The sequence below is a fragment of the Bos grunniens genome, chromosome 15 (assembly GCF_055505025.1).
Source record: "Bos grunniens cultivar Pamir isolate PY7600 chromosome 15, Bosgru_T2T1.0, whole genome shotgun sequence".
Classification (NCBI taxonomy): domain Eukaryota; kingdom Metazoa; phylum Chordata; class Mammalia; order Artiodactyla; family Bovidae; genus Bos; species Bos grunniens.
Window position 1 is genome coordinate 34,585,050 of NC_141179.1, and position 25,773 is coordinate 34,610,822.

Here is a 25,773-nt window from a genome sequence, read left to right on the forward strand (position 1 = left end):
CTCACTTGTAAAATAATGGTTGGAACTAAATGGCTTCATGTTGTTTAGTGATATAGCCAACTAAGATCAGGGCTGGTAAAATTATGTTGCTTCCAAGGGACCTGATGTCCAGAGCTGATTCATTTGATGAGATTTGGGTGGCCTCTAACTAGCTTCAGATGACCCTGGCTCAAGTTCAGGCTTTGTCATGGATCAGTTATTGTGTTTTTATCTGCGACCTTGGATATCTTTCTGTGTCTCACTTCAATAAATTACAAAATGAAGGTAATAACATCTGCTAGGGTCACTGGAAGATAAAATATTATGTATGAAGGCTCTTTATGAAAGTGTAAAGGTTACTCTACAAACAGAACACACAGGACCCTGGACAGAATCTAAAGAAGGACAAACTTCATTCTTCCCTCAATGTGCGTAGAGTTTTCACTGTAATAATGACTTGTAGCTGGAGGGCATTTCATTTTCAAACTAATGTCCCATTTATCATCTTACTTGATAGGAACAAGTAAACAGCTGAGGGTGGTGGAATGAGGAATGTGTTTTTAAAAAAAACTTTTTTTTTTAAATTGAAGGAGAGTTGATTTTGGGGCTTCCCAGGTGGTGATAGTTCTTTACGAACCCGCCTGCCAATGCAGGAGACATAAGAGACATGGGTTCCATCTCTGGGTCGGGAAGATCCCCTGGAGGAGGGCATGGCAGCCCACTCCAGTATTCTTGCTTGGAGAATCCCACGGACAGAGGAGCTTAGAGGGCTACCATCCATAGTGTCGCACAGAGTCAGACATGACTGAAGCGACTTAGCACAGAGTTGATTTACAGTGTTGTGTTAGTTTCTGGTGGATGTGCTTTGAGAAAGGTTTTTTTAATTTTTATGTTTTAGATGTGGACCATTTTTAAAGTCTTTATTGACTTCGTTACAGTATTGCTTCTGTTGTATGTTTCGGTGGTTTTGGCCGCAAGGCATGTGAGATCCTAGCTCCCCGACCAGGGATCAAACCCTCATCTCTAGCATTGGAAGGCGAAGGCTTAACTATTGTACCTAAAAAAATAGAGTTTTATTGGGTGACAAGTACTTTCTTTTCTTGAAGCCAAGAGTGCAGGTGGAGGTGAGCCAGGGCAGTGATCGAGGGCTTCACGTGTCTGCTTTCCAGCCAAGTGAAACACTCACAGATTGAGTGTGGAGGAGGTTTTCCCTCAGGCCAGAAGAGACGTAAATGATCGTTCTCCAGGTCTGCTGGGCACAAGGCTTAAATTAAATCTCACAGGAATTTAGATCCAGAATCTCTCGTGGGTGGAAAAGTGGGTGAGGTGTGTGGGAAGAGGAAACTGCTGAGTTTTCTTCCTTTTAAGAGGCATATGTTTAAATTCAGAGGGCTCACAGTCAAAGTCAAAGGGGGCTGCCCTTGGTGACTCTCCCTTTCCCCCAAGTACCCATGGGGTCCTTGGGCACCTGTCTGTGGACCCTTCTGTTTTGTTTTGTCTCGTTGTGTTTTGTGGCTTCCTGGTGAATGGTAGTGACTCACCTTCCTGTTGCCCGCTAAACACCCGAGACCCGGCTCTCTGACTTCAACAGCCCCTCAACAAGCAGGTTCCCTGTACCAAGAAGTTATCAGATCCCCGGCAGAGCACTCATCCTTGGAGGAAATCCAAGGCAGTGAGCAACTCCGTGGCTTAGTTCTGGAGCCTGAAGAGTGGAGTTACAGCCCGGCCTCCTTGGCGTTCCCAGAGCCGGATGCAGTGTCCGGCTGCTTGCCCGGCTTGACACCTGATGGCAAGGGGTTTCTCCTTTCCGTGACACATCCAGGAGTGAAAATAGAGTGATACTGAGCCCCCTTGAGAAAGCCAGTGATCGGATGTGGAAAAGAGTCAGAAACAAGATAGGCCACTCTTCCAGGGAGACGTTTATGGGTGGTCTGGCTCTGGCCAGGAATTGGAAAAGACCCTGATGCTGGGAAAGATTGAAGGCAAGAGGAGAAGGGAACAACAGAGGATGAGATGGTTGGATGGCATCGTCAACTGAATGAACATGAACGTGAGCCAATTCCAGGAGACAGTGGACAGAGAAACCTGGCATGCTGCTGTCCACGGGGTCGCAAAGAGTAGGACACAACTTAGTGACTGAACAACTGGCTCTAGTTTTTTTGGCTACGGTCTCTCTCACCCTGAGCGAAATGTACTTCCCCCAGATTCCCGGCCTTGGGGAGGTTGTGCAGTGTCAGGATGCCTGGAGCCATGCCCCCCTCCCCAGGTGTCACTGCAGGGCATGGTGGACCCAGGGCCAGCTGTCACACAAACTGAAGGGGTGTGTTTTCTCGCAGAGCTCTGGTGGTCTTTAGGAATGTGGTTTCTCCTCAGTTTAGGGACATTTGTGACATGCTCTTGTGACTTTCATCCTGGCACAGAAACAAGGCATCGGTTCCCTCCTGGACTCATAGAAAGGGCAGAAAAGACAAGAACCGCATCTTGGACTTCAAGGTGCATTATCTGTGTTCCTCCTGGTCTGTCTGAAAGCTCCCATCTCTACTTGGGGCTTCCCCGGTGGCCCAGTGGTAAAGAATCCACCTGCCAGTGCAGGAGACGTGGGTTCTATCCCTGGGTTGGGAAGATCCCCTGGAGGAGGAAATGGCAACCCACTCCAGTATTCTTGCCTGGGAAGTCCCATGGACAGAGGGGCCTAGTGGGCTACAGTCCATGGGGTCACAGAGTCAGACATGACCAAGTAACCGAGCACACACATACACACATCTCTACTTTGGTTCTTACATGTAAGACTTACTGGAAAGGCAGATGGGCTGGGCTGGGAGGGAGGGTACATGTTAACTTCTTTGCTATAGGAGCTGGGCTCTTTAGACTCAATCTTGACAGAGGATTCCTCAGTGAGGTGGATCAGTTCTAGGGCCAGTCTCTTAGGGTGGAACCTGGGTCTAGAGAGTGAACTTTCTAGGTTCCATGACCTGGGGACATATAGATGTTTTGTGACCCAGTCCATGCAAGTGGAAGCAGAATTGACCCAACCCACAGAAATGTAAAGGGAGTACCCTCAATTCCCTGGGACACCCTTCATGCTCACCTTCCTCTGATTTTATTCTGTGCATGGAATGGGGCTCTGATATGGAGGGGGTCACTCAAGATGTAGAGACCACCCCCCTTTTCCTGACTGGTCCCGTTGTGCCCTGTGTCTCTCAGGTCCTGTTGTCTGTCCTTCCCCCATATGTCATGTCTGCTGTCTTCAGCTTATTCCACAAAGCTGTCCTCTCTTCTCAGCTTGTCATTTTGGAAGCAGCCTCTAGGAACCTTACTGACCCCCCTCTGACTGTGTCCGGGCTTCCTGTGCCCCGACCTGTACCCCAAGTGATTGAAAGAAAGCACCTTTCTCGGTAGAGGAGATCCGGCCCCAAGAGTCTCCTAGTTTCCCCGCCTCAACCCTGTATCCTTAGGTGGCCCTGGCGATTCCGGACTGAATTCCTCGGGTTCTCCCCCACCACCACCCCGCCCCGCTCCCCCTCCTAGGGGGAGTAAAGACTAGTGAGAGCTGCCTGGCCAATCGTCGCTTTGAGAAAGTTTGGGCCGTGATCCTGTTTCATTAGGCTGATTGGAGCAGCCGGGACTCGAAGGTAGAGTCCCTCCCCAGGGATCCCGGGTACTGTTACACTAGCTGTCGCCGCCCGTGCACGCCCCTTCTGGACAGACGTGACCCCCGCCCCCTTGCCCGCTCCTCGCCCCCTGCTCCTCCTCTTTTGTTTTTATCCAGCGTCTGCTTCCTCTCTCTCTCTCTCTCTCTCCCCGTCTTCCTCCTTCCTCTACCCCTTCCTCCCGCTCTCTGCCTCCCTGCAGCGCCAAGCCGGCTCCCCAGCCTAGTCTGCCGAACGCAAACCACTGAGAGTTTGCCGAGCCTCCCCCGGGGGCGCGGGCCGCCCAGTCCCACTCCGGCACGGTCGCCAGCCGGCGAGGGAACGCCGCCGAAGGAAAACAAGCGGGCGCGCGAGGGGAGACCCGGAGAGGGCGGCTGGGCGGCGGCGGGCCGCCGAGTTCGAATCCGGGCGGCCGCGCCGCCAGCCCCCGCGCCCCCTCCGCCCGCGCGGCGCTCCGGGGGACGAGCTGGCTCCGCTCGCGGCTCGAGCGGCGAGCGTTTCCTAACGTGAGAGGCCGGGCGCCGCGGGCGAGGGCCGGGGAGCCGGGCCGGCGGGCGGCGAGGCGCCGGGGCAGCGCGGAAGCAGCGGGTCCCATGCCGGCGGCCAACATGATGGAGAATCTGCAGCCGCCCGCCCTGCAGGTGCCCGAGCCGCGGGGCGCCCCCGAGGGCAGCCCGGTCTGGTCCAGCTCGTCGACCCCCACGCTTCGCCGCCGGCGCTTCAAAATGCGCCGCACCAAGAACGTGCAGGAGCCGAGCCTAGAGGCCGGGCTGAGCGGGGACCTGCCCGGCGTCTTGGCGCCCGGCAAGGAGTTCCTGCAGCTGCCATCCATCGAGATCACGCCCTCCAGCGACGAGGACACCCCGTGGTCCAATTGCTCCACGCCCAGCGCTTCCCCGCGCCGCAAACGCTTCCTCCTGCGCAAGTGGCTGCGGGTGAGGGAGCGGAAGGAGTGCAGCGAAAGCAGGTACGTGCCGTCCCGTCCCCGCCTTCTTCCCCTTTCCTTCTCCAGCCTCCCCAGAGCTGCCGGGGCGGGGGGAAGGGGGGGAGGCGTTCCCAGGGCACTCGGGAAACTAAGCAGAGGATTGCAGGAGCCTTTCTCCCGAGTGGAGGGCTTGCCCACGTGTCACCCATCTTCCCAGCCCAGGTGGGGCCCGGTGACTTTACAGTACACGTGTACACGGGGCTTCACGCTGCGTTCCAACCCATCGGATCCTCACAGCAACACGAACAGTAAAAACCTTAGCAGCTAGTGTTTACTGAACCCTTAGCAAACTCGGGTCAGTAGGATGCGCACTTCACCGTCTATCTCCACATTTAATCCCCACAGAACCTCTTTGAGGTAGGTACTCTCAGTACCACTGATGGAGATCGTAGAAGGCAAGAGAAATTAAGTGGTTCCTCCACTCAAACTTCAGTTTGTAAGCTCCATTTAATGTTGATTATTTTATTTTTGGCCACCCCAGGTTGTCTTTCCTGGCCCCCCACGTGTAGAGGAGGTGTATTCACATTGAGTGAGTCAGCTTTCCTACCACAGAGAATCTTTAGACAGCTAGGCAGGGTCCACACCTTTGTAGATTGTGCCAGCTATTTTTTGCCTGGGTAGATGTGGCGTTTGAGTAGTTGGGAAGTTCGCTTTCCCTAGGCAGAGAATTTGTATAAGAGACAGGTAGGGCAGCTCCACACAGCCTTGGAAGAAGAAGGGAGTTAGGTTTAAGCCAAGCCAGTTGCCTGGTGGAGGGACAGGGGGCTGTCCTTACTGGCTCATTGATATCTTGTACCCTACTCATTTACTCTCAGACTCTAAGGCCCTGTATCTTAACAATGGTCTGTGCCTTTGTGTGAGGCAGCTGAGCAGTTGGCCACCTTTTCCTGGACACCTGCTCCCAGTCTGTTCAATTCCATTCATTTCAGTTCCACAAGTATTGATTGAATGCTCTTATGAGTCGTCTGATATTAGCTGATGGTGCTGTGGCCAGGAGGCAGGAGGTAGCGGGGCTGGGTAGATGTGGGGATGTGGTAGTTAAGAAGGAGGATGGGAGGTGACTGGGATAAGAAATTAAGGCATGTGAGTTTCGCTGGTACTGAGGAGATGAAATCTTTAGAAGTCACCACTGTGTGTCACGTGGTGGAGGCTCCCCAGGTGGTGCAGTGGTAAAGCATCCGCTGGAGACGCAGGAGAGAAGGGTTCAATTCATGCGTCAGGAGGAGCCCCTGGAGGGGGCAATGGCAACCCATTCCACTATTCTTGCCTAAAAAATCCCTTGGACAGAGGAGCCCGGTAGACCACTGTCTCTGGGGTCTCAAATAGTCAGATGTGACTTAGCAACAGAGCACACACACATGCCACGTGGTACTGACTGTACAGCAAAGAGAGGAGGAAGACTCCTGGAAGGCAGAGGCTCAAACCAGGACACGTACAGACAGGTAGTAGAAAACAGCAGAAAGAGTATGATATTGGGGACATGAGATCAGGAAAGGGGAACAGTACCTGCGAACATAAGAACAGGATGAGGTGTATCTAAGAGGATGCTAAGAAATTGGGCCGGGTTATATGGATGATGAGTGTTCTCAGCCTGCCAGGCTCTCTTTCTCTCTCTCTCTCTCTTTTTTTTTTTTTTTTTTTGGTTGTAATGACTGGATGTGGTTATCTCTGCAGGCAAAGATGTAAAGCTTTGTTCTGGGGCTTTTCGGGAACCTGAGGATAACAGTTCTTTCTGTACTTGTCCATCATCCTGCCGCCTTTCCGCCTTTCCCAGAGAGTGGAGGGAAATGGGACAAACTTGGTGGGAGCTAATTTATAAATTTTTTCTTTTTAAAAGGATTAAGGCTGTACTTTAAAGAATTGTAATTTTATTTATTTATTTTTGGCTGTGCTGGATCTTCATTGCTGTGTGGGCTTTTCTCTAGTTGCAGCGAGCGGGGGCCTACTCTCTAGCTCTGGTGTGCAGGCTTCTCATTGCAGAGCACAGGCTCTAGGGCCTGTAGACTTTAGTAGTTGCGGCTCCCGGGCTCCAGAGCACAGGCTAAGTAGTTGTGGCACGTGGGCTTAGTTGCTCCACGGCATTTGGGACCTTCCCAGATCAGGGATCAAACCAGTGCCTCCTACATTTGCAGGCAGATTCTCTGTCGCTGAGCCACCAGGGAAGCCTGATGGGAGCTAATCTTGAACTAAAATAGTTCATCCCGGTTTGTCAGCTTCACCTCAAATGTGAGAGACCCTAAAAGAGGCCCTGTTTTGACCCTGAGATTCTGCCATGTGTACTAAGGACAGTCTTACATTGGTAGTCAGGGTGGGGATAGGGTGGATTTGGTTATTTTAGGAAAATGTAGTGTCTCGGTTTTGAGATGTTGCTCTTGGTTTTGAGTTCTCTGAAGGTGCAGTACAGGGAATTTCCTGGCAGTCCAGCGAGTTCACTGTAGAGAGCAGTTTGATCCCTGGTGAGGGAACTAAGATCCTCTAAGCCCCGAGGCACAGCCTGCCCCCGCCCTCCAAAAAAAAAAACGGTTCAGTGGAATCTTCATTTTTGTTGGAGCAGGGAACAAACTTGTATTTATTTATTTTAAAAAGTATTCATGTTTCTTCATTTATTTGGGTGCAGCAGGTCTTGGCTTCAGCATGCGGGATCCTCGATCTTTGCTGTGAGATGCGGGGTCCTTAGTTGCAGCATCCCAGCTCTTGTTGTGTCGCAAGATCCAGTTCTGGGATCCAGTTCCCCGACCAGGGTTCGAACCCCGGACCCCTGCATTTGGAGCGTGGAGTCTTAGCCACTGGACCACCAGGGAAGTCCCAGGGAATATACTTTTAAATCAGGAAGGGTTTTCACCTTCTGGGAATAGTTTAAAAACTGGCAGTAGTTTTCTGTGGTGACTTGTTGGGTTAGAAGAATGTTGGTATATATGCAGAAAAAGGCAATCTCTGGATTCAAACCTAGATTTGTCAGACTCCACTCTCTACTCTTAACTGCTGTGGAACTGCCTCCTGTTGGAATCTGTCTCGATTGTGGCTAAAACAAAAGCCCATTCGTTTTATGCCTTGAAAGTAGAAGCTTTCTGGGAAAGAAAAGAAGCAGTCAAGTGAATGAGTGACTGTAGATGGCCAGGATGGTTCCCTGAGAAGGAATTGGCGTTTAGAGGCAATAGGGCCCAAAGAGCATTGGATCTCATACCAGGAAAAAGTGAAGTGTTCGTCGCTCAGCCGTGTCTGACTCTTTGTGACCCCGTGGACTGTAGCCTGTCAGACTCCTCTGTCCTTGGGGTTCTCCAAGCAAGAATACTGAAGTGGGATGCCTTTCGCTTCTCCAGGGAATCTTCCCAACCCAGCTCAAGGCCACGTCTCCCACATTGCAGGCAGATTCTTTACCACCTGAGCCACCAGGGAAGCCCCATGTCAGGAGACCTGGGTTTAAATTTAAGTTCTGTCCTTTGTTAGCTGGGGAACCTTGCACAACTCCTTTCATCTTTTCTACCTGTGGATTAATGGCCGGTCTCAAGAGTGATATGTGTGGACATGTTTTGTAAACGTCCCTTTGCTGTGCAAGGGGGAAGGAGTATTGTCCTCTTCCTGTGAGTGGCTCACATGGAGGGGATGTATGCTGGAGAGTACAGGTTACATACCCGCATGTCCTGGAGCAGCAACCCGGGGCTCCTCACATGTTACAGGATTTGGAGATGCTGATGGGGAAGTGACCCAGCTCTGGCTCGGATAAGGGGACGAGCACAGCATGCCCTGTAGGGCATCTTTCCTCTTCGTGATCCTCACCCCACGTCTACCTCTCCACACCAAGGAAAAGACCTTTGCAGGCCTTCGATGCCATTCTATCCCATGTGGTAGAGAGCACGGGGCTGAGAGGGCCTCGACTTGTGGATTTTTTTTTTTTTTTGGCTACACTGGGTCTTTGTTGTGGCACCTGGACTTCTCTAGTTGCAGCACGCAGGCTCCAGAGCGCGTGGGCTTAGTTCCCTTGCAGTATGCAGGATCTTCATTCCCCGACCAGGGGTTGAACCCACATTCCCTGCTTTGGAAGGCAGATTCTTAACCACTGGACCACGAGGGAAGTCGCAGCTTGTGGGTTTTAACTGCACAAAGATAAAAATATAATCAGGAGACCTCTTTCTTCTCCTTTGGGAAGATAGAAGTAGAGAAAATGATGAAGTTAGCAAGGACCTTGGAGTACTCCGAGTCTAATTTTTTCTGGCTCATCTTTGTATTTTCACTGTCTAGCACTGTACTTGGCCTTTTGTTATGATCAATAGATGTTCATTGATGAATAAATTAATAACGGGTGAATGAATGATTACTTTTACTCTACTCTTTATAATGAAAGTGTCCTTATTCATGAGTCAGGGAAAATAACCTGCAGGAGATGAGTCCAGAACTGAGTTTTTTGCTGTATGATGGTTTTATTGAGACATAATCTTCCCAGGTATCCTAGTGGTGAAGAACCTGCCTGCCAATGCAAGAGACATAAGAGACTCTGGTTTGATTCCTGGGTGGAGAAGATCCCCTGGAGGAGGGCATGGCAATGCACTCCAGTGTTCTTGCCTGGAGAATCCCATAGACAGAGGAGCCTGGGGGCTATAGTCCATGTGGTTGCAGAGTCAGACACAACTGAAGTGGCTTGGCACACACATAATCTACATGCCATACAATTCAGTCAACTTTAAAGTACACAATTCAGTGTATATTTTAGTATATTTACAAATATGTGCAGTCATCACCCCAACTTTAGAACATTTTCATGACCTTGAAAAGAAACCCATACCCTTTAGATATCACCTTCAATCCCCAGTCCTCCATCCTCTCCCCTCCAGACTAGGCAATCACAAGTCTTTTCTATGCGGAGCTGAGTTTTGAATGGGAACCAGATGCTCTTAGTGAAGACAATTTGGATGTGTTGGCTTGAAGATGGGGATGGTCTTGATGAGGGATGTGGGAAAATGAGGGTAGTGATGTGATGGGCTGACAGACTATGATGTGTGCTGAAGAGTTTGAATTTCAATTAATGAGTCAGTCAACAAAGATGTATTGAGATCCTATGGACAGTGTGCTTTGTCTGCAGAGAGGATTCAACTCAATGGGGAGCCATTGTAGCTTCTGGAACCTGGGAGAGACATGCGCAGAGTGGTATGGGAGGCAGTGAATTCTTGCTGTTCTGTGTGAACCAAGTGTGAGGTGGAGGCTGGAGCCTTGCACAACTCTTCCAGCAGTTACTATTACAGCTGGGGATTGTCATCTTGGCCACTGTTTGACATAAGGTAGCACAGTTTTTTGCTGGCCATGTTGCCCTCTGAGCTCTGTGAATAATGAAGTCTGAAGTTGATGGGGAAGGCTCTTAGAACTAGTACCCGCATGTCTCCCCAGATCCCTTGGCCATAACTGGTTTTGGTGATTGTTTAAAACCCAAATTGAGAGATTTCCCTGGTGGCGAAGTGGATAAGAATCCACCTGCCAATGAAGGGGACACAGGTTCGATCCCTGGTCCGGGGAGGTCCCACATGCCCCAGAACAACTTAGCCCATGCAGCACAACTCCTGAGCCTGCGCTGAAGAGCCCAGGGACCACAATAAACAGTAACCCCCGCTCGCGGCAACTAGAGAAAGCCCAAGAGCAGCAAAGACCCAGCACAGTTAATAAATAAATTAAATTTAAAAAAACCCAAAAACCCAAATTGAGCACCAGAGTCCCTCTCACCTGCTGGAATACAGCAAGAGGTCAGAATTGGACAGAGATACAACTTTTCTGACAGCATCCTGATGTCATTCTGTGGAGGAGGGTGGGAGAGTGCCAAGGAGCGGGTGAGTAGGTGTGGCTGGCTGACTTCGGGCTATCTTTCTGGGGGACACAGAGCATTTCTGTGTCTCCCCAGGACATCCTCCTTAGCACTACCTCTTGCACCGCTTTCCCTTGGCATTTCTGTCTCCTCTTCTCTGTGATGTAGCGACCCTGCCATGTCTTCTGCCCGGCTGTACGTCTGATCTCAGCTGGTACCTCTCACTGACTCTGCAGGCCTGGTGGGCCTGGTTATCTGTCTGCTGCCAGCCTAGCTGACATGCGTGTTTGCAGGTAATGATTACCCATCACTGGGTGTATTTATTAATGTATCTGTTTTAAAACATTCATTTATTTATTTGGCTCCGTCGGGTCTTTGGCGTGTGACTCTGTTGCACCTGGGCCCCCTGCATTGGGAGCGTGGAGTCCTCGCCACTGGACCACCTGGCAAGTCCCTCCTTGGCTTATTTATCTTGAGTCTTCATCCCCTTCCCCTGACCTTAGGAGGGAGTCTTGCTTCCAGTTTTAGCTCAGTTTCCAGGGAGCAATCTGATGAGTGCATCCAGATGCCACACCCATCACTTTGGTGAGGACCCCGCCATATGGGAGAAGCACAGAGAGTGTGAGAAGGAGAGAATTCATGTCTTTCTTCACACAGAGCATCAAAGAGGAGACCTGTGATTTGTCAGCAGATAAAGTAATTGGTGCTGGATAAGGTTAAACTAAACCTCACCCAGACCCTTAATTCCTTGAGGGCGGGACTGTATCTTACTCTTCTGCTAAGAGCCTTAAGTATGCATTTAATCCTCCCTACAAAGCCCCAGGTGGGTTTTTACAGCCAAGGAACCTGAAGTTCAGAGATGCGTTTGCTCTGGTCACACAGAAGCAGGGGTGAGATCTGAGTCATGTTCTTCTAATTCCAGAGACCCGCGCTCTTGGCAGCTCCACAGCACCATCTCCCCAGGGCCTGGGAATGGTTGGCCCTTGCGTATTTGAGATTCCATCCACGTGGAGGGGGTCTTCCCTGGTGGCTCAATGGTAAAGAATCCACCTGCAAAGCAGGAGATGCAGGAGACATGTGTTCTATCCCTGAGTCGGAAATACCCCTGGAGGAGAGCATGGCAACCCACTCCAGTATTCCTGCTTAGAGAATCCCGTGGACAGAGGAGCCTGGAGGGCTACAGCCCTAGGGTCGCAAGGAGTCGACAGGACTGAAGCGACTTAGCACACACACATGCACGCACGTCACATGGAGGGGGAGGTGGGAAGGAGGTCTGAAGAATGGATAGGATGCTGAGACGTGTGTAGGGGCCAGGGGTCGGAGGTCAGCATGGGGATGTGTGAGGGTGGTGCTACCTCCATGGAGGGTGGAACTGCTCCGTGAGAAACAGCCGGCCTTGGGCTGTAGATGAGGTTTCCGGATTCAGACAATTTGCGGAAACAGAGAAGGTAGATCTAAGCCACTGAGAAGGTAGATCTAAGCCCTGTGGGTTGATTCACACTGGCCAGTTTCCTTCATAGCAGTTGATATCTTGATAGTTTCCGTGGTGGTTATACACTCAGCGGGTGCCAGTTCCATATAAGGGGAGAGACTGGGATTTCCGTGGGGTAGATTAACAGGTGATAATTCTGCCTGGCTTGGTTAGTCTCTCCCAGCAACACCAGTTGCTATGCTGGTCACTGATCATTGCTTTTAGGGTAACTCTGGAGTTTTCCTTAAGGCACTAGAAGGGCAGAGCTGCCAGTGGGGAATTTCCTTCCTGACTCCAGTGAGTGAGCCACTGGCCCCTGAAGCAGGTGTTCAGATACAGAGCCAAGCTGGTCCGAGAGCTGGGGAGTGACTGCAGGCTTGCTGTATGTACCAGAGCTTTGTGATGTCTGCAGGCTTTTCCTGGAGCCTCTGGCCTCTTGGGGTGCTTCCCTCTGAAGCCCAGATTGGTGTGGTGACTTGCCAAGGGGCAGTTGGTACCTCGTGTGAAGAGAGATGCTTTTCAGCATGGGAGGAGCTTAATGAACCCTTGTCCTGTGACTTTGGAGCCTGAGGAACCTTTTTTCTCTTAGAGGAGATAGTGAGAGTTCTCAGGGATGAAGGACACAGGGTAGAAAATGGAATGTGGAAGGAAGGCAGGATGGGAGAGGCTTCAAGCTGATGCACAGAGGCCACTTGGACACAGGGTGGGTAGCTGCATGCCGCTTCCTGGAAGAAGTCCTGGTGGCTCAGTGGTGAAGAATCTGCCTGCCCATCCAGGAGACATGGGTTCAATCCCCGGTCCAGGAAGATCCCACATGCCTCGGAGCATCTAAGCCTGGGCGCCACAATTCTTGAGCCTGTGCTCTGGAGCCCATGAGCAGCACCTGCTGAAGCCCGAGTGCCCCAGAGCTCCTGCCCTGCAACTAAAGAAGCCACCGAGATGAGAAGCCCACGCACGGCAAGCCCCTGCTTGTCGCAAAAAGAAAAGCCCATGCAGCAACTAAGACCTATCACGGCCAAAAATAAATAGATAAATATTTTTTAAAAAAAGAAAGTCCCGGTGTCAAGTATTCTCCCCTGTTTTCAGACCCTGTGTCCGGATTTTCAGTTCCGATAATCTGATCAAAGTCATCGCCAGGAAGATGCGGCTGTGCTTTCACTCTGACCAGTGGTAAAGAGGAGAGGGAGGTGGAAACCCTTGGCTTTTTCATTTGAGGCCCTGATACATCTTTTGGGTCAGATGGTTGTGAAGCGCTTTCTTCTGCGTCCTTTGCACTTACTCTAACTGGCTCTAATCAGGTTTTCCACCCTGATTTTGTAGATGAGATAAAGAAATCTGGTGATTAGGCACATCTCAGCGGCAAATCTGGGTTACAGCCTGGAACTCAGGCCTCTGACTTTAACCTCTAACGTTTGGGCTACTTTCTATCTGTCACATCTCTGGAACTTCTTCCAGCCTGGTGCCTCCTTCCTCCATGGTCTGACCACAGAGATTTTTTGCTCTTTCTGTTTTTGGTTCACAAGTTTAGTCAGGAAATGAGGGGGCTGAGCAAGGGGACTGAAAAAAATAATCCACAACCTACTTGTTTTTTCCCTTTTCTTTGCCACTATGCAGAAATAATTTGCCTTGGGGCCCCATTTGGGCAGGGTTGAGTGTGTTAACCCTTTATTGTTTGTTCCAGGAACTCAGGAAATACAGAAAGACAATGGACAGTTAGTTTAGTGATACATTTTTGAATCTCAGAGTCTTACAGCTTGTTGTCTTAAAAGGAATTTTTACATTATTGAAGTCAATGAGGGACTTTCCTGGTGGCCCAGTGGTTAAGACTTCATGCTCCCAATGTATGGAGGAACTGATAGCCCACATGCCACATGGTTTGACCAAAAGATTGAAAGAAAAAGTCAGTGATTACTGTGTGTAGTCATATAGCTAGTTAATATCAAACTTTTGGATAGTAGGGAAAAGGAAAAGAGCTCATCATTTTATTAATACTGTGCTAAACCAACCAGTAGTAGTATGCTTGGAATATTATTTCCCAGTATTTTTTTCTCATTCATAGTTTCTTTCTTTTTTTTTTTTTTTAATTTTATTTATTTTATCCTTGACTGTGCTGGGTCCTTGTTGTGGCACGTGGGCTCTTCACTGTGGCTCGTGTGCTCAGCTGCCCCAAGGCATGTGGCATCTTAGTTCCCCAACCAGGGATCAAACCCACATCTCCTGCATAGGAAGGCAGATTCCCAACCACTGGAGCACCAGGGACGTTCTCAGAGTTTCTTTTTAACTGAGAGGCTTTTCACCAACTCTTCTGTATCTTGTACTGGCGGAAGGTTAAGGGAGGACATAAACCCATAGGTCAAGGACAAATAAGTCTGTGAAATAAGGAAAAAGAAGAATTTCTGAAGCATTGTTTCTGGAGGAGTCATCAGGATGAGATATTTCTCTGAAGTGGGGGGATATGAGCCCTCTCATCAAAAAGATACTGTTTAACCTCGTCCTCCTGTTCTGCATGACCCAAGCTTGGTGTGAGTGCCAGTCTGACCCCTCCGAGCAGTCTGCCTTGGTCCAGTAACCATTTGTTTCCCGGCTGGGTCATTATATTCTGGAGCGCTTCCTGACCTCTCTGTTGATTCTCAAGATTTTTGGATGGAATGGCAGTAATAAAGGTTACTCTGAACAGGGTGGAGCTTCTCCAGAGAACAGTTTGCCCTTAGCTTGGGTGATACCATGCCTTTTCCCTGTGTCTACAATGAAGCACGTCTTCCTGACATGTGCAGATCCCATTAGGAAAAAAAAAAAAGATAGTCCCAGGAAGGAGGATTGTACTACCTCTCCTCTCTTGGTCACTTCTTTCTGTGTTTTCAAGCCCAAGATCTAACTGAAATCCTCCATGGTATAATTCAAACACGTTCTCTTATTTTGTCCTCAGCGAAGGTGAGAAGACTATCTGGTCAGTGTCCTTTGAGAATATTCTTTCAGAGACTTATTATTAACAACTCGGGCTGTTGCTTCCAGATTCTAAGAGAAGTCCTCACTGGTTCTCCGGTGGGGACTCTGGGACCCTGCAGGTGCAGTGGGGGGACTGGTGGCCACACGTGTTAAAAAGCAGAGCCAGAATCAGACAGAACAAGGCAGGAAGCGGCCCGCCCATTCAGAAAGTTCTCAGGAACACTGGACAGTTCTCCGAAGTGCCTTCTCCATGCCTGGACTGCTCCCCAAAATGTCTCTGTTTGTCGACACCAGACAGTTCAGGCTGAAAATGTAGATAATTCAGGAGAAGTAATTCTCAAGTTCAACAAACACTTTTGGACACTTGCAGAGAATCAGCTGCTGTCCTGTATACTTGGGGCACAAAGATGGAGACAAGTGGCCCTTCCTTGAGGAGTTCATAGCCTTTGGGGGAGACCAATGTGCAAAAAATAATTTCAGTAGCATATGGAATTCTGACTAAAACATAAAAAGTAGGTCTGAGGAAAAGATTTGCTCGGAGGGAGAAGGGAGGAGGGTCCTGGGACCTAGGTTTCACTCCTGCTTAGACTTTTCTCGGACTCAGCTGCCACCTGTTAGTACCTGCAGCTCTGGTTCTCCTTCGCTGTCAGAGAATCTAGTCTTCATGGTGGGTGAGGTTTGTTCAGTCATTTATCTCTTTTTTAAAAATATTTATTTACTTATATCACCCCACTCCAGTACTCTTGCCTGGAAAATACTATGGGCGGAGGAGCCTGGTAGGCTGTAGTCCATGGGGTCGCTAGGAGTTGGACACGACTGAGAGACTTCACTTTCACTTTTCACTTTCCTGCATTGGAGAAGGAAATGGCAACCCACTCCAGTGTTCTTGCCTGGAGAATCCCAGGAACGGGGGAGCCTGGTGGGCTGCCGTCTCTGGGGTCACACAGAGTCGGACACGACTGAAGTGACTTAGCATTTACTTATATGGTTGCATCAGATCTTAGCTGTAACAGTTGGAATCTTTGTTGAATCACGCAGGATATTTTGTTGTAGTGCATAGGCTCAGTAGTTGCGGCGCATAGACTCCAGAGGTCATGGGCTCAGTAGTTGCCTTGTGGCATGTGGGATCTTAGTTTCCTGACCGGGGATTGAACCCTTATCCTCTGCATTGCAAAGTGGGTTCTTAACCACTGGACCACCAGGGAAATCTCCAGTCATTTCAACTTTGAGCAGACTGGGAAGGTCCAAGGCTAGGAGGCTGGTCAGTGGCAGAGATAGCTCTAGAAGAGATCTGCAACCTTACTGTGTGATCCCCCGACTCCACGTCCCAAGGAGCTCATCTTTGCCCAGGATGGAGCCATATCTTCATCAGTGAACCCAGGAAGCTCCGGCAGGCCTTGTCTGTTGTTAGGGGCAGGATGACGGTTTGTCCTAGACGAATGCCCTCGCTCACATCAGTCCAAGGGATTGTCTGAGGCACCATGGGAGTGGAGGCTCTGCTTTAATTTTAATTTTTTTTTTTTTTACTATGTGAGCCTAGACAGGTTACTCAGGCTCTCTGGGCCTCAGTGTCTTTTCTTGTTTGTAATATGGAGTTGTGACACAGAATTAAGTACACGTGTCTGAAGAATCATGCTGTTTTTGTCATTAGTTAATAACTGATTTCTTTGGTGGTCTATGAGGCTTCTGAGTCTGCTCCTCTGGTTAGGGTAAGCTGAAATAGCAGTTTGTTGTTTCTTTGATGAGATGTCACTTTTCTGATCTATTAATAGGCACTGAAAATGAGTTTATGATTTTATAACTTGTGTCTGCTCTTGGCTGTCTCGTCTCTTTGTTGTTGGTCTGCTTAAGGCTTTGAATCTAGGTTTATTTCTCCTTCTCTATCTCCCCTCACTCTCCCACCTCTCTCCTCCTCCAAAATCTACGTATTATCCTTGGGCTATTTTATTCACTCTTTTGAATTTAGTCATTCCCTCATGATGAGCAGTCTCACATACACATCTCAGACCTCATTTCTTTCCTGAGCTTTAGGCTCAGCCCTTCAGCTGGCTGATGGACATGTCCATTGGAATGTTCTTCAAAGCAGTTCGTAACTTAACTCTTCATCTTTCCCTCCAAACCAGTTCCCCTCTGTTCCTTGTGGTGGGGGTTGGTACCCTTCAGTTTCACCAGGTTTCCTTCCCTGGAAGAAAGTCTGTCTTCTCACCTCTCCCACTGTTACAGCTCCCTGGGCCACCACCGTCTCTCTCATGTATTTTTCAGGCATCTGCAGCCACAGTGGTCCTCATGGCTTCACTTCTGCTCCCCTTCCTGCTTCCTTCATTGCCACTCCCAGTCCTCGGCCTCCAGCCAGAGTAACCATTCAGTGCCACAGATGAGATCTTCCTTTTATTTCCTGTTTATTTATTAATTAATTTTTTTGGCTGCATCAGCTCTTGGTTGTGTCACACGGGATCTTTTGTTGAGGTGTATGAACTTCCTGGTTGTGGTGCACAGGCTGAGTTGCTTCAGGGCATGTGGGATCTTAGTTCCCTGACCAGGGATCGAACCCCTGTCCCCTGTGTGGCCGGGCAGATTCTTAACCACTGGACCACCAGGGAAGTCCCAGGGATGCTTCCTTTTATTTCCAGGTCTTCACAGACATCGTTCTTCCACACAGAATTCCTCCTTTGTAACACTGACTTGCTTGGCCATCTTGCCCTTCATCTCCTTTGTATCTTAGCTTAGTTACCCTCTCCTCTGGCAAGTATTTCCTCACTGGGGTATTTATTACAAATCTGTATTCTTAAGTTGTGACTGTTTGGTCTCATTGTATCTTTCACTGAATCAGAAGCTATGAAGGTTGAGTTAATTTTGTTCAGTGCTTGTTTTATTCAGTACCTGCTGGACTCTTTGCATGGATCCTAGTAGGAGCCCAGTAAACATATACTTATAGAGTGAATAGTCAAATGGATGAAGAGCTGTAAGGAAATTTGATTTTCATGAAATTCTATTGGAAATCGTGTTATAAAGCAAAAAGTCCTCTTGAAGTTGAATAATTATGCCATTTATGTAAATCTGGATTGCTGCATATTGTTGGTCTGTTTTAAGCCTGTTGATTTCTTTCATGGTTTTTCCTTTGTGCTGTGTCTTCCCTCAGACTGTGAGTGCTCACAGACCAGATACGGCTGCTGTTGTAAGGGTGGTCTCTATTCCAGGAGACAAACTTGGGCATCATGAGGTGGAGAGTGGTTGACCTCTCCCAAAACAAGACTCCAGAGTGCAAGGGCACTTTGGGAACAATGTTTTGACTTATGGTCAACCTTATGGCTTATGGGGCCCAGGTAGTGACTAGCCTTTTCCCACTGAGGACCTGTGGCAGCTTTGAAGGCTATTTTTATTTTTGGATCTGTGATTGCCATGATAATACTCCTTTTCCTAGTTTTCTCTGAGTCTTCTAATTCTAGGTCGGGGCAACGGTTGTTCTACTTGCAGGAGAGAAGGATTTTGTGATAGATGCACCCTTCCTTCTACCCCTTTTCCCCCCTACTTAGTCCAATCAGTGTTTATTGAACACATAGGACATGCCAAGTACTGTTCTAGACACCAGAAACAATAGAGAACAAAACAGTTTCTGCCCTAGCAGAATATGCATCCTAGGGAGGAGAGAGAGAGACGATAAACATGTGTTTGTTAACAACATTGATCCCTATTTATTATTGTTATTTAATTAATTTATTTATTTTTGGCTGTGCTGAGTTGTCATTGCTGCCTCCAGGTTTTCTCTAGCTGCGGCAAGCAGAGTCCACTCGCTAGTTGCACGGGCTTCTCATTGCGGTGGCTTCTCTTGCTGCAGAGCACAGGCTCTTGGGTGCGCGGGATTCAGTAGTTGCAACACGTGGGCTCAGTGGTTGCCACTTGAGAGGGGTCTAGAGCGTGGGCTCAGTAGTTGTGGTGCATGGGCTCAGTTGCTCCTCGTTAAGTGAAATCCTTCCAGACCAGGGATCAAACCCATGATGCCTGCATTGGCAGGCGGATTCTTAACCACTGGACCACCCTGGAAGAATCCGTGTGTTTTCTAAAACTGGAAAATCAGGAGCTGTGAAAGGAGCGTCTTCTACCCCACTCTGGAGAGAGAGATGATGGGGTTGAGCTGGGGCCCGACTCCCCTCCCCATGATAGTGCAACTTCATTCAGTTCTAGAATGCAGATGCACCTGCTGCTCTGACCTCTCCCAAGACCTCGGGAGACACGCTATGAAGCTGGGCCTCTCTCTGCAGCTGTCAGGCGCCAGAGCAGTTGTTCTCTGGGTGTTTTGCTTCTTTCCTCCTCTTAGTGTTAATGGAAGCCAAGAGCCAAAGGGCTGCCAATACACATGGCCCTTCTTTTTTATTTTTTTATATCACAACATTGTTTATTATGTGAATTTTTTACAATACAAACAAAAAAATACAGAATTGCAATATATGAATACAGCTAAATGCAGAATGATGACTTTTTTTCCTTTTCAAGAGGCCATAATTCCCATTTCTAGTAAAAGACTGCACATAGGTAGAAATAGGTTGGTTGTTAGCTTCACAATTTTGCTTAGAAATGATATATATATGCATTTTCCCCCCTGCTACTTACCATAAAGAGTAAAAAGGGAATTAAAGGAAAGTTTCCTTGTTGGTTCCTATCATATGAAAGATGGTATATTCTATTTTTTAGCAGGGCCAATGTAACACATGGCCCTTCATTATGCCAAGTCCTGACAGCCTTGAAGGCAGGTTGGGAATGCCATTGATTGGGGCACTCCAGAGTGTGGAGCCTTGAACTGGGAGCTGGGGAGGAGGGTGGTGCAGAGGAAAGAAGGGGTGCTGATGCCTGCTGTTGGGAGATTCCGGTCAGAGCGGCAGACAGTGGTGCCCACTTGGACATGAAGAAACACAGTGCTCATCATAGTGATGTAATCATCTCTTAATCTGGGGGCGCATTTGATCCTTTTCAGTGTGATTTACAAGGCCCTGGGCTCTGGAAGGTGGCACAGGATATAATTATTCTTTGTATTTGCTGCACCTGCCATGGTGCCTGGCACACACCGAGCCTTTCAGTAATATGCTTCTGGCATGACAACCTACCACTTCATTTGTCCCCACATCCTATGGGGTAGATGTAACAAGTATGCCCACTTGGAAGGGAATTGAAGCTCTGAAACGTGCTTACGTCCATGCAGTTGAGTAATGATGGAAACCTGACTCAGAAAGGTTGTGTCCCGGCAGCTTTAATTCAGGCCTTTTCCGTCTTGTACAAACATAAGTGCATCTGGCACTGTACCCAGGCTGATGTTCATGTGCTGACAGTGTGGGTCAGCAGACACAACTGAGCGACTCACACACACACACACACACACACACACACACATTCGGCCTTCTTTAGGCTGGCACAGTGAGAAGAGTCCAAATTCTACAAAAATCTGACAGCTTGGCTGCAGTGTACCTGCCACTGAGCTCTGACTGGCCTCTGTGCTTTGAAGAGTTCAGTCTAGTATATTTATTATTCATCCCCTCATTTGTTCAACTGCAGGTTTTAATTGGGCGTCTATTAGGCAGTCAATGCCAATCATAGAAATAAATGTAAAATTTAAAAATGTGACTGGTGTCTCCACAGAGGGGACAGCAGTAGCTGTTCCCTTGTTAGTCCTGGTTATTGACCAGCCCTTGCTGTGAAGGACATCCTCTCTGTGGACAGTCTTCCTGAGGAAGTGGGGTTGGATGGACGTTTTATTTTAGGAGAGGAGAAGCAGTTTCCTCTCAGCGAAGGACCTAGCTCATTCATCTCAGAGTAGGCGAAGGTGGCCTGTGTTTTGTTGGCTGGAGAACTGTGGCTGTGGACATGGGGTAACCAGTGGTTTTTCTGCTCCTCCCTCTTTATACTGGACATGGAACCACTGATGCTTTGGTTTCTACAGCAGACGGTGGGCACGGAAAACTAAAAATTCTGTTTCTCACAAGCATCATTGATGCAGTGATTCAGAACTTAGGCATTTGGGGCTTAATTAACTATGGATTTTTCTCCCTTGTAGCCACAGAGAATCTGGAGTCCTAGAGCCTCTACCTCCCATTTTCCACTAGATTAAGGCCCCTATGGGTGACAGGTGCTGTTAAGTCACTTTTACTTCTTAATCAGCTCAGTTGTGTCCTTAGTATTTCTTACTAAGAAATAGTTGGCACAATGCAGGAAACTGCAAACCTCACTCCTCCAGGTTAAGTGGATCAGTACTGGGGGATGAATGAACTACTGAGCCTTTAAAAATAAATGTATGTTTAATAGATATAAACATTACATATGTGTGTATGTATATATACACAGGGGCTTCCCTGGTGGCTCAGTGGTTAAAAAAAAACAAACCCACCTGCCAATGTAGGAAACAAGGGTTCAATCCTGGGGTTGGGAAGATCCCCTGGAGAAGGAAATGGCAACCTGCTCTAGGATTCTTGCCTGGGAAAATCCCATGAAGAAAGGAGCCTGGTGGGCTGCAGTCCATGGGGCCTCAAAAGAGCTGGACATGACTGAACAGCTCAATATATACATATTCATATGATTTTGCATATAATTTTAAATTATACATATTATATAGTAGTAGCGTTAGTTGCTCAGTCAAGTCTGACTCTTTGCAACCCCACGGACCATAGCCTGCCAGGCCCCTCTGTCCATGGGATTCTCCAGGCAAGAATGCTGGAGTGAGTTGCCATTTCTCCAGAAGATCTTCCTGACCAGGGATCGAACCTGAGTCTCCTACATTGCAGGCAGATTCTTTACCATCTGAGCTACAGGGAAGTCCCTGTATATACATATAATTTTAAACCCTGGGTGTTCCCTAGGGCAGGGGTCCCCAACCGGTCCATGGCCTGTTTGGAACCAGGCTGCACAGCAGGAGGTGAGCAGTGGGTGAGCAAGTGAAGCTTCATCTGTATTTACAGCCTCTCCTCATCACTTACATTACACCTGAGGGCATTAGATTCTCATAGGGGTGCAAACCAAAATGAGATTACAGAGTAGACTGGACATCAGCAATACACTTTGGGTGTTACTGTCTCCCATCACCCCTAGATGGACCGTCTAGTTGCAAGAAATAAACAAGCTCAGGGCTCCCACTGATTTTCATTATGGTGAGTTATATAAAAAAGGTGGTGGTGCTGAGAAGACTCTTGAGAGTCCCTTGGACTGCAAGGAGATCAAATTATTCAATCATAAAGGAAATCAACCCTGAATATTCATTGGAAGAACTGATGCTGAAACTGAAGCTCCAGTATTCTGGCTACCTGATGCAAAGAGCCGACTCATAAGAAGAGACCCTGATGCTGGGAAAGATTGAAGGTGGGAGAAGGGGGTGACAGAGGATGAGATGGTTGGATAGCATCTCTGACTCAATAGACATGAGTTTGTGAAAACTCCAGGAGATAGTGAAGGACAGGGAAGCCTGGCATGCTTCAGTCCATGGGGTCATAAAGAGTCAGACACTTAGTGACTGAACAACAAGTTTCGCAATATAATAGTGACAGAAGTCAAATGCACCATGGATGTAATGTACTTGAATCATCCTGAAACCACAGCCCTCCCCCGTTCTTGGAAAAATCGTCTTCCACGAAACCGGTCTCTGGTGCCAAGAAAGTTGGGGACCGCTGCCCTAGAACAAGTGAGGTCCTCATTGGCTGTGGGATGGTGACTCAGCTTTAACCAGCAAAACAAAAAAAAATTTAATTTGCCTATTGAATACTATCTTTGCCTTGATGTCAGCATTCAAGTTAGTTCCATCTACCTCAGAGAGACTTAGAGACTTGGCCTGGCCTGTTCTGAGTGAGGGCAGGTAAGCCCACCTGCAGCTGAGTGATGGCGCATCTGGAGTCACAGGTGGCCACTGATTGTGAATTAGAGAGTGATGGGGGCAGCTGAGGAAGAGCATGTGTCATTTCTTTGCAAAACACTGTCGCTAACTTCCCAGGCCTACACTGTTCCTCTCAGTGTCTACACAAATGGCTTTCCATGGATCCCCTCTGACTTTTATCCCAGTAGTAATTTGCAGCCTGCTTCCATGGGGTAAAATTCCAGCCCACAGCAAGTTGTCTTCCCTTAGATTGCTCTGTGTCATGAGTTTCCTCCTCTATGAATAGAGGATCTTGGTAATACCCACCTTGTAGGTTGGTTTGAGGATGAACTAGGAAAGGTAAAAAGCATCTCTCTGTGCACAGTGCATGGTCACTTTCTGATTATTTTCTCTATATCTCCCTCCCCTTTCATTTCCAGGGAAAGAGGTGTTTTCCAATTGGTGTCCTTTGGGGCCAACTTTATCTGATATGAAGGACAGGCCCTGGGACTTGTGGTTGTTTGTCATTGCGGCATCTTTGCTGAGTCACTTGGGGTTGGTGGACCTGAAAAAAAAATAGTGAGTGGTCCAGAAGGTGATTAGGGCTGTTGTGTGATCAGTTCAGGCAGCCTGTCCTGTGTCCGTACTTCCCAGTACACTTCTGAAACCCGATCCCCTTTCTCATAGGAGAGGGAGGGGACCGAGGAGCCAGCCCCGAAGGTGTTGTGTGTGTTTTTCCCAGCACTGAATTTCCTGTGATGTGGCTCCGTGAACCTATGATTTCAGCTTAATCAGTGCTGCCATAAGGCTCGGCTGGAGGACTCTAGATGATGGAGGGCAGGATTGTCTTCTGAGTTAGAGATGAGTGACAGTCTTTGATATGAAGGATAATAAGGAGAGAAGATGCTTTTGGTGCTAGGGAGACGATGCAGAGAGAAAACTCTTAGCAAAATGAGAAGAACTTGTAAGAAGGAGACAAGGTAAGATTTAAAGACAGTTTTTAAAAGAAATTTGGAGGGAGTGGGAGGTACAGTATACATGGGATAAGATAGGCGCAAGGATGGATTGTACAACATGGGGAATGCAGCCAGTATTTTGTAATAATTGTAAATGGAAGGTAACCTTTAAAAATTATATAAAAAGTAAAAAAATTAAATTAAAAAAGATATGAGGCGTTTGTGAGATTAGAATTGGTTTTGTGTGTACCCTGTGGTGCTTGTGCCGTCTTTCATGAGACTTGTTTATGGAACTTGTATTTTGAGAAACACTTGTTATATCTGAATGTTTTATGAGCACTTAATCTTATATTAGTAGGAATATTGACATCTGTTTTGTCCTCATCAGCAACAATGGTAAATATTGTTTGACTATGTACCGTGTAAGAGAGCTGTTTAATATTTAGGAAAGTAGGAAAGCAAACGTTTAAGTCTGATCTGGTAAATTTTGTCACTTAATAGTGATGTGACCTGGACGTATTTTTTTCTTTTTTGAGGCTTCGCACTACTCAGCTTTATTATCTTCATAATATTTTCACTTTTTAAATTGTCTCATTTTTAAAAATTTGTCTCTTTCTTGATGATCTGTATCCCATCTCAGCATCCCTGCTGCTGAACCATTAGAATCTAAGGTGTTTAGGAGCAGGGTTATGTCTCTGGTTAGGACTGAACTGGTCCTAAGAAAACACTCAACAAGGGCACACAGAGCCCACGTTTTATGGAACAAACAGCAGTTAGTAAGTTAGTCCTCATTATGAGTGAGAACACCGAAGGGTGAAGAAAAAAAGTAAAATACCTCCTCTTCACCCCAGGAGTTTATATTCTCAGACTTGAAGGGCAGCTGTGGGCAGAACTCTGCTCTTAGGCCAACTGGAGTGTTATTTTTTGCAATGCTATTAAATAGCTCTGTGGCTTTATACACATCTCTTAACTTCTTTGGCCTTTGGTTTCCTGTTCTGAAGGGGAAAGGAGGTGGGAAGATCATCTTTTTGGCCTCTTCTTGCTGTAAGGATTGGTCCATAGTTTTATTAGTAAAGTTATAGACGATGATAAAATGATAAGCTGGAGACAGAGTGACAGTGAAAAGAAGCAGGGCTTAATGGAAGTCCGCAGAAGTGAGTCAGGATGACAGGTTTCTCTCTCTGCCGGTGAATTGCCACTCCAGGTGTCTGAGTGACTCTGGTCCTCGGCTCCCTGCTGTACAGCCCAGGCCGCCTTGCCCTCCTGGTTCAGTTTATGCAGCACCCTTCTCTGCCACTCACTGAGCTTTCAAGTTGATTTTCCCTGCAGATTTCCTTCTGTACTTAAACCTTAGCCTCCTCTAGGGGATCTTCCCAACCCAGAGATTGAACCCACGTCTCCCACATTGCAGGCGGATTCTTCACTGTCTGAACCACCAGGGAAGCCCAAGAATATTGGAGTGGGTAGCCTATCCCTTCTCCAGGGGATCTTCCCTACCCAAGAACTGAACCGGGGTCTCCTGCATTGCAGGCAGATTCTTCGCCGGCTGAGCTACTAGGGAAGCCCAACCTTAGCTTCATTGCACGTTTAAGGCCAGAAGGTGGTCGTCCAACATAGACAGCAAACCGAGGTTCAGAACGGTGATGCTCCTTGCTGTGTGTGCTGCCGACTCAGGGAGCCAGAGCTGGACCCAGACTTCTGAGACCAGCTCCGGAGCTATTGCTCCACTCTGTTTGCAGTGTCTTCCATATGTTTTTATTTTTGACAGGTGAGTGTTTCTTTACACACGACTCCAAGATGAGTGTATGTGGATGCTCTAGAGAACCCAGTCGGGTGCTCTGAAGTCTTTTTATAATCCACTTTAGCAGTCATCCTGCTCTCATCCTTGCTACAAGGATCACCGAAGATTTGCTACAGACTTACCTTACCTTCAGACTTCCCTGGTGGCTCAGGCAGTAAAGTGTCTATCTACAATGCAGGAGACCTGGGTTCGATCCCTGGGTCGGGAAGATCCCCTGGAGAAAGAAATGGCAACCCACTACAGTACTCTTGCCTGGAAAATCTCATGGACGGAGGAGCCTGGTAGGCTGCAGTCCATGGGGTCGCTACGAACTGACTGGGAGACTTCACTCTCATTTCACTCTACCTTACCTTTGGGCTTCCCTGGTGGCTC

At 48.1% G+C, this 25,773-nt stretch overlaps 1 protein-coding gene across 8 annotated transcripts in view; it reads left to right on the forward strand.

Annotated features, from left to right (window-relative positions):
- The window catches only part of GRAMD1B (GRAM domain containing 1B), a 261,587-nt gene that overhangs the window by 69,259 nt on the left and 166,555 nt on the right, over nucleotides 1-25,773 (forward strand). For 2 of the 8 annotated variants that reach the window (XM_086339704.1, XM_086339705.1), the window contains exon 1: nucleotides 3,732-4,596. The exons of 2 other annotated variants lie outside the window; for them this stretch is intronic. In XM_086339704.1, the coding sequence (XP_086195830.1) occupies nucleotides 4,223-4,596 (374 nt within the window). In that variant the 5' untranslated portion in view covers nucleotides 3,732-4,222. Of the gene's footprint in view, nucleotides 1-3,725; nucleotides 4,597-7,545; nucleotides 23,625-25,773 lie in introns of those variants that run through there. 4 more of the 8 variants (XM_086339702.1, XM_086339706.1, XM_086339703.1 and 1 more) reach the window with 4 other exon arrangements.